At 37.8% G+C, this 9,478-nt stretch overlaps 1 protein-coding gene across 1 annotated transcript; it reads left to right on the forward strand.

Moving 5' to 3' along the window:
- Positions 1 to 6,238: 6,238 nt before the first annotated feature.
- LOC141845375 (uncharacterized) lies at positions 6,239 to 8,937 on the forward strand. Its single transcript, XM_074733441.1, has 3 exons — positions 6,239 to 6,664; positions 7,378 to 7,779; positions 8,113 to 8,937. Exons 1-3 carry the CDS (start codon positions 6,239 to 6,241, stop codon positions 8,461 to 8,463), a joined length of 1,179 nt encoding a protein of 392 aa, XP_074589542.1. The 3' UTR covers positions 8,464 to 8,937.
- The last annotated feature ends 541 nt before the right edge of the window (positions 8,938 to 9,478 follow it).

Here is a 9,478-nt window from a genome sequence, read left to right on the forward strand (position 1 = left end):
GTGACTCCATCTCTTCTTGCATAGCAATCATCCACTTACCAGAATTATCGCAGCTAATTGCCTCTGAATATGTCTCAGGTTCTTCACCGGAATCAATCTCCTCAGCCACGTTTAAGGCATAAGCGACCAAATCAGCCTCTGCATATCTCTGTGGGCGTCTAATCTCTCTCCGAGGCCTATCTTTCGCAATGGAATATTGTAAAGGTGCTTGTGATGAGTCAGCACCATCCACAGAATCTGAAATAGGCTCCGGAGTAGTCTCTATAGATCTCGGCTCAATCTCAATCTCCACCTGTGTGCTTGTCTTCTGCTTATCTCCCTCAGAAGGAGTTTTAGATGGAGACCCCTGAAGCATGCTAGTTTCATCAAAAATAACATCTCTACTGATGACGACTTTCCCAGTCTCTGGACACCAAAGTTTGTATCCCTTCACTCCTTGTCTAAAGCCTATAAATATGCACTTCACCGAACGAGGCTCCAACTTCCCATTATCAACATGAGCATATGCAGGACATCCAAAAATTCTCAAATTAGAATAACTAGAAGGAGTACCAGACCATATTTCTTGTGGAGTTTTCTTTTCAATAGCAGTCGATGGAGAGCGATTGACAAGATAACAGGCATATGCAGCGGCTTCGGCCCAAAAAGACTTCGGTAACTCAGCATTAAGGAGCATACAACGCACCTTCTCCATCAAAGTCCTATTCATCCTTTCTGCTACACCATTTTGTTGAGGATTATGCCGAACTGTATGATGTCTCACAATACCTTCAGATCTGCATAAGACATTAAACTCATCAGAACAAAACTCCAAACCATTATCAGTTCGGAGATGCTTCACTTGTCTCCCTGTCTGCTTCTCAATCATGACCTTCCACTCCTTGAAGGTAGAAAAAACATCACTCTTCTGTTTCAAAAAGAATGCCCAAACCTTCCTGGAGAAATCATCAATAATAGTCAACATGTAAAGCGCACCACCTTTAGATGGTACTCTAGAAGGCCCCCACAAATCAGAGTGAATGTAGTCTAGCGTACCCTTTGTGTTATGAATGCCAGTTGAGAACTTAACTCTTTTTTGCTTGCCAAAAACACAGTGCTCGCAGAACTTCAGCTTCGTAATACTTTGACCATCAAGAAGTCCTCTCTTGCTCAATTCGACCATGCCATTCTCACTCATATGACCCAAACGCATATGCCAAAGTCTAGTAACATCAAAATCAGACATAGACGAACTAGCGACGGCAACATCACCAATAACAGTGGATCCCTGCAGAACATATAAACTGGCGGTTTTCCTCAGCCCTTTCATCACAACAAGAGACCCTTTACTGACTTTCACGACTCCACCTTCACCAGTGTACTTGTACCCTTTAGAATCAAGAGTACTTAAAGAGATCAGATTTCTCTTCATGTCAGGGACGTGCCTCACATCACCAAGTGTCCGAATAGCGCCATCAAACATCTTAATTCTGACCGTACCAATACCAGCAATTCTGCAAGATGCATTATTGCCCATCAACACAGCACCTCTCGAAACCGTTTCATATGATGAAAACCAATCCCGATTGGGACACATATGAAACGTGCAACCAGAATCAAGAATCCACTCTTCACTTTGCTTCGAATCAACATCAGATGCAACGAGGAGTTCACCATCACTGTAATTTTCAGCAACATCAGCTTCACCGGACTTCTCTGGTTGTTTTACCTTCTGATTTTCATCAGCTCTTTTATTTTTATTCTGCAGCTTGTAACATTCTGATTTGATGTGACCCTTCTTCTTGCAGTAATTACAAATTTTATCTCTATTTCTGGATTTTGATCTGCTCCTCATATTACCACCAGAACTTCTCTCTTGGGTCCTACTTCGAATAATAAGACCCTCACCCTGTGCCTCAGATCCTCCGACAAGCTGTTTCATCTTCTCTTTAGAAAATAATGAATCATAAACTTCATCCAAAGTAAGAGTATCACGACTATATAAAATTGTATCTCTGAAAGTTGTATATGACGAGGGTAACGAACACAATAAAATCAATGCTAAATCTTCATTGTCATATTTTACCTCCAAAGCCTCTAGATCAGAGACGATTTCCTTAAACACAGTCAAATGATCTCTTAACGACGTACCTTCCACCATGCGATGAGAATACAAACGTTGTTTCAGACCCAATTTGCTCGTAAGACTTTTTGTCATGCACAATTGCTCCAGTTTCAACCACAACGCAGCAGCGGATTTCTCTTTCAAAACATCCTGCAAAATCTCATTCGATAGATGAAGGTAAATCTGAGATAGGGCTTTTCGATCCTTACGTTCCTTTTCCTCCTTTGTCCATGTCGAGGGCATCTTGTCAAATCCTAACAGCGCATCGTCCAAGTCCATATGCGCCAGCACCGCTCGCATCTTAACCTGCCACAACGTAAATCTGGTGTTGCGATCCAAAAGCGGAATATCATACTTCATGGTTGTCGTTGCCATTAATCCCGATTGAAAAACCACAAAATCAAAACGAACTTCGCTCTGATACCACTTGTTACGAGATTACGGCAAAAATAGACAACAAGAAAAATAAAGAACACACAGATTTACGTGGAAAACCCTTGACGGGTAAAAAACCACGGGCAGAGGAGAGAAAATTCACTATCAAAAAGGTGGAATACAATGACGGCACACAATCTTTGTGTTTTACAACTCTCATAGGAAACCCTAGCAATAATAAGCTTTTATAATAAGGAGCAATTCATATCAGCCGTAGATCTGTCATAATTTGATTTAATCCATATCAGCCTTAGATCTGTCATAATTTGATTTTCACCATAGATCAGATCACACGGTATTCGGGTCACCAATATCTAACATATAAAAGGGAATTAATGGATAAAAGATATTACTCTAAATCTGATGGAATTAAATTAAAGTTTATTTTTGATGAAGGTAATTCTATAATCATCCTCTTTATTCTTTTCACATGTGAGACTGTCCACTTCCATCAGCATATTCTTGGAAGGACAAAGTCCTTGTATGGCTATATGATTCTAACCTATTCACACATCCAAACTTGCAATACAATAAGTTTTGAATGAATGACATACATCAATAAAGTTATAGTAAAATTTAACAACTTACAACATGTAGGTGTGCAAATCCTTTCAGCATTGGAATTTGATTTCCCTTGAGACCCTCTGGCTTGGGCCTCTGTGAGAGCATCACACCAATGGGCTTCATCTATGGGGCCATATAAACAACTAATGCTAATTATATCTACCCATATTTTAAAAGTCATCTACATAATCAATTAATGATAGTACTGAGAGTTTAGATATATTGATAGTAGTAGAAAATAACATACAAATACAAAAATACAAAATAAAAAGTTGACAAAAAAGAAGATCAAATTCAGGATATGGTTGTTTGTTGATGTTGATCAGCTTGTTCTCTAATTCCTTCTTTGAACCCTCCTGATCTAAGAAATATTGACGGTAGAGTAGGGTGGAGCCGACATCCAAATGCAAAGGAATTTCATCACCATGGTCTAGAAGTCCTAGAATTAGTGCAACATCTTTTCTTATGTAACTAATCTTTTGATTTTAAATGATGAAACACTTAGCTTAATAGTCCTAATTGTCAAACAAACTTTGTACAAAGCCTCTGATATTTGTATTATTCAGTATGTCTAGGACCCAAGCAAATGAGCTTCTACTTATCAACTCCATCTATCGGTCATTTGGATGTATTAATGATACAAAAGACTTAAACTGGATAACGTTATTTTTCCATTGTATTTTCTTACGATATGCACGAGAAGTAGAGCTTCTATGGGAGGTTGAGCACTAGACGTCATTTAAAACAAATAATTAATATCTTAGTGAATTATTACAATGTTAGTTTTGAACAATAAAATGATATATAAGTTAATTCTGTTGAGGATAACATGTTGTAGCAACTACGAACTCGTAGCTACTACAACATGCTTAGACCACTTACCAAAATATTATAGTAGCTACGATTTCGTAGCTACTACAATGTGCATAGACCATTAACCAGAACGTTGTAGCAATTATGAATTCGCAGCTGCTATAACATGATTATACTAGAACGTTGTAGCAACTACGATTTCGTAGCTGCTGCAACGTGGTTAGACAACAATTTAAAATGTTGTAACAGCTATGATTTCGTAATTGCTATAATGTTATATTTGTTTCAAAAAATAGCGTTTGGATGTCTAGTATAGAGGAGGAAGATGTTCAGGTAATCAAATGATAACTGAACTTACACTAAACCCTAAACTCTAAATACATACGAGGAGAAAAGTCCAACCACACCTAAACAAGAAATATGAAAATACATACCTTAGAGAGGAAACTTAGGAGGCATCCAACAAGCAGTGCAGTGGAGTTGATCGGTGAAGATGATGAAGGATGAATGAAGGAGTTGATCGGAGGAGGGTTCGAAATGTGATGGTTTATGGCAAGCCACAAAATGTATTAGATTTTTTTCTTGACCGTCAGAGTGAATAGTGGATCAAGGACATAAGGGTAATTATACAAGGGGTGGGGCACCCTTTTAATTTTTGGAACGTGGCACACCCCTTATTGTGCAACTGCCACACCTATACTTGCACCCACATAACATGGCATGCGCCTGGCGTGTCCATAGGCACGATCATGCTGAACTCAAAATCAGAAAGACTGTGTCTGCAATCATAGAATGTGACCCCCCTCCCCCCGTGTCGTTGTCGTCTGTCATGGTCGTGTCACGACACTGAATTGGGTTTTAAACCCTGATTCAAATCCCTTCTTCCTCATGCTTTATTCAAATCCGAGCACTTTAGAGAAGAAACTCTCTTCTCTTCTTTCCCTTTCTCTTCATTCACTCTCTTGCTTCCTCCTCAAGAGAAGGACCATCCTCCTGTTGCACTTCCTTTTCTTTTCCCTTCCACTTCTTTCCTAACCCTAACTCCAGCTTGGATTGTTCTTGTCTTTTTGCAAGAAATCATGATGTTTAAGTGGTAGAAGTGCGGAGAGGCCTCTGGCTCGAAGGACAAGGGTAAGCGTAAGGCAAGCGACGAGGATAACGACAATCCTTATAACATTATATTTCGTAATAATAATCATAAATCTCGTTATGATATTCTTGCTAAACGTAAGATTGTGAGTACTAAATACATAAATAATTGTACTTTACAAACCCTTGGGATTAAGGATGATGTATATTGGATGATTAGTAGGATCGGATGGAATGGTTTGATGAGTATAAGAGATCCCACCTATTCTAGATTTGTCCTCGAATTTTTAAGCTTGGTGGAGGCTAACATTTTAACGAGTGAGGGAAGCCATGAAGGGATAATTACTTTTTGAATATTTAATGAGGAATACCAATGGACTTTGGAAGAGTTTAACATATTTAATGAAGGAAGTCATGAGTGGTGTCAGAGTTACAGCTGTTAGGGATAGTCAAAGATCCAGATCAGAGGGGTCCAACTCGACAGGATATTCACAATCGGAGATATTCATGTGATGAGAGCGTGATATCATGGGGATATTCTCGATTGATTATATTCTTAGAGTGTGATCTATTACAGGATGTTTTTAAAATGAGTGCACGGGTAGAATCTTATGTGATATGTTATGGAGATATTTTCAATTAAGGATGTTTTTAAAAAGAGTGTATGATTGAAGTTATGTATGATCTGTCATGGAGATATTCTTGGTTGATAATGTTTTCAAAGTGAATGCACGATTGAAATCCTATAAGATTTGTTACGAAAATATTTCCAAAGTGAATATCTAGCTGGAATCTTGTATGATCGGATGTTCTCAATTAAGAATATTTTAAAAATGAATACACAATTAAAATCTTGTGTAATCTTATTCACTTGGGGAAGTGATATGGCCGTATGGGGGTTGCAGACAATCAGCTTAGCGGATTATCGGCTAGAGTAGCCATAGCAACTCATCATTCTTATGTCGTGCACAACATGATAAATCTCAGTTAACCCCATTGACTATCTCTGAAATTATGTTGTGCACAATTAGTTACTGCATGTGGCTGCATCAAACAACATTTGACCCACTTCTTCTTCAGTAAAGGTTTTGTTTTTGTTTTTGTTTTTTTTTTGCTGAAGGGGGTTATTTTTTAAAAAACAATTAAATGATAAAATTTTAAAATTTATAAGGCAGATTTACCCCTCTACGTTTTGGGTTGGGTTTGTGGGCAACGCAGCAGAAACGCCGTGTGATGGGAAACCGTGCTGCTCTCTCTTTGTCAAAACTACTTCAAAGGTCTCGTCTTCCTCGTTTCCTCCTCCCTCGCTCTGCTCCCACACTGCCTCCTCCCTCCCCTCTTCCTCTCCTTAGCCTCACTCTCCGCTCTCATGTTCCCTCCCTCGGTTCCTTCGACACATGCTGGGGTGCCCGGGGCTTCAGCTTCGGATCCGCCAATCTCGTCCTCCCCGATGGCAAACCACGGTTCGAGATTCACGAGATCGATCAGCCCACCAAGGAGAAGTATCGGACCAAGAAGAGGCTGAAGCTTCAAAGGAAGCGGGATAAGCGGAAGCGCAAGGAGGCGAATAAGGCTGACCCGCGACGGATCCGACCTAAGGGTAAGAAGAAGGATAGATTTCCCTCCCAGGAAGACCGGATCAAGTATAAGATTGAAAAGGTTAACTGTTCGACTTTCTAAGCTTTGCTACTTCTTTCTTTCGGGTTGCTTGAGTTGATTGTTTATTCAGAGCAGTTAGATACATAATTTACTGCATTTCAAGCTCTACGTGCCCTCATGAATCTTCTTTGTTGTTATTTCGTTAACAGTCTGTGATATATAGCTTTTCCTATATTGTTGACTTCTGTAGCGGGTTAACTGTTTGCTGAAATTCAGATATGTTTGTTTGTGTTCATTTGTGTTCATTAAAGAGGATTCTTAATTTGTTCAATTTTGTGACGAGGGAGTTTGTGTTTTTTATTATCCTTAGGAATATAATGATGTTAGCAATTGTTAAATATGTTCTTAAACAATTATTGGTTGTTATCTTTCTCTAGTATTAAGGATGGATAATAACACCTCCGGTAAAGTATAATGCTCTGCTACAACTTACCATTAATACATTAGAAGTTTATATATTTGGCTTCAGAAACAGGCTTAAGTAATCAAACTTGTGCTCGATCAACTGGGAACAATATCATTTTCAATCAGAATTCTTGTTCCATTGCAGGTTGTATAGCTATCTCAAAGGCAAATTGATTATGCCATTAGTTCAATAATAGTTGGACACTATCAATTTTCCTTTTTTTGTTCAATTTCTTCGCAAATGTTGCACCAGGAAAATGGTTTTTTAATTGGAGCTAATGATATAGATCATTTTGTTCTGATTGAAGGCCAAAATTAAAGAAGCATTGTTGATTGAAAAGCTAAAGAAATATGAAATTCAGAAAAGTGAAGGCCCAGAGATCAAACCAGAAGACTTGTCAGGGGAAGAACGCTTTTACCTGAAAAAGATTGCTCAAAAAAAGTCCAATTATGTACCTGTGGGAAGGCGAGGTATCTTTGGTGGTGTAATACTGAATATGCATTTGCATTGGAAAAAGCATGAGACAGTTAAGGTCATCTGCAAGCCATGTAAACCTGGTCAAGTTCATGAATATGCAGAAGAGTTGGCGAGGTTGAGTGGTGGGGTACCCATCCAAATTATTGGGAAAGACACGATAATATTTTATCGGGGGAAGAACTATGTTCAACCTGAAGTTATGTCACCTATTGACACACTGTCCAAGAAGAAAGTATGTATCTTAACTCATCCCTTTTAGATGTTTTATTTCATTTTTTGTTCTTTTCACTCTACTTGTCACATGTATGTTTGTCTTCTATGCTTTTACACACCTTGCTATACATGTGTTGAATCCTACCACAGATAGCATGGGTAAGTGCTGCATTTGGGTACGAAAACCAGAAAAATGTATCAGTAATTAGACATCTACAATATTTCTTATATGTTAAGCACTGCATAAATTCTATTTTCCCTCTATGATAGATTTACATGACTAGAGTCATGGAAAATGGATTCTTATGTGACAATGTGTTGTTTCCTCACAGTTCTCACTTTTGATTTTCAGGCACTTGAAAAGTCCAAGTATGAACAATCACTTGATACAGTTAGGCGCTTCATTTCAATATCTGAGAAGGAGCTCGAACTTTATTACCGACATGTAGCACTTTATGGTGATCCAAACACCCGCAATGCCGATTTTGTATATGGGGATGCTAAGGGAAATTCACAGTTTAGAACAACAAAAGTGCTACACTCACCTGAGTTAGGAAATGCTGTATCAACTAGTCATGATTCTTTTATCTCTTCGACTGGTGAAATCTCTAGTGATCAATCAGATAAAGATGAAATCTCTAGTGATCAATCAGATAAAGATGATTTCTCATTAGCTACCAATGATACATATGCAGATGTCTAATGAAGAACATCTGTGCTCATCTCAAGCTAATGAATCAATAGCTCTTTCAGAGGAAGAGGCTGATTTTGATGAATTGATGACCCACAACTATTATTCGGATGGGGACCTAGTATTACATTCTGAAGTGGATTCAAATGATGAAAGAAAGAATTTGAGGGCACACAAGAATCCTTGGAAAATTTTCTACTTGCTTATTCATTAATAGTGCCTTTTGCTACGGGTCTATGGAATATCTTTGTTGGCTTCTAACAAGGTCCTAAACTTGCAGCTATACTGGATCCTTCTGTTCTCTATTTAAAGCCTAGAACTGATGGATGAAAAGCATGTAGGCACATGTGTGTAACACCCAGAAATTTTTATTTTATTGTATTTTATTTTTTATTTTTTATGGTTTCATTCCCATCTTTTTATTGCAATGTAATTATGTTACTTACCATGAACTTGAAAACAAGGTCCTATAAACAACTTCCTCACTTAAGGTATATTGATTGGGTAACTTTCTTAGATCCTTTTATCTTGGTAATTTATATTCTTTTCAAGTTTGTTACATCTTGCTATATTAGTTCACTCTTGTTGAGCTCATTAAAATCAATTTATATGAGCACATTTATAATGATGTCCAGGGTTTCTTTCACCATTTTCTTTGTTGTTGCTAGGATTTAGATAAAATCTGTATTAGTCTAGGGGATCAAAGTATAAATTAAAAAGTTTATTTCAACGTGGTACAGGAACCATGATCCTCATTGTTTGTTGTTAATCATCTTCAGTTGCTGATAAAGTTATTTGATGACTATTATCTGCCTAGTTTTGGTTTTATTCCATATTATTCTAATTATTGTATCCTTCTGAAGAAACATGAAAACGGAATTGTTGTGATTGTAGTTGATGTGGATGGCATTGTTTTGGAATTGATCTCAATGTGATTATAGATACTTAAAAGTGTAGCTTCACAAATACTTTCAAATCAAAGATCACGTTCAACTTCATCAAAGTGTAGCTTCACAAAATACTTCAA

This window comes from Curcuma longa, chromosome 14 (assembly GCF_044706935.1).
Source record: "Curcuma longa cultivar G26 ecotype Majalengka, Jawa Barat chromosome 14, ITB_CL_G26_1.1, whole genome shotgun sequence".
In the NCBI taxonomy this organism is placed as follows: domain Eukaryota; kingdom Viridiplantae; phylum Streptophyta; class Magnoliopsida; order Zingiberales; family Zingiberaceae; genus Curcuma; species Curcuma longa.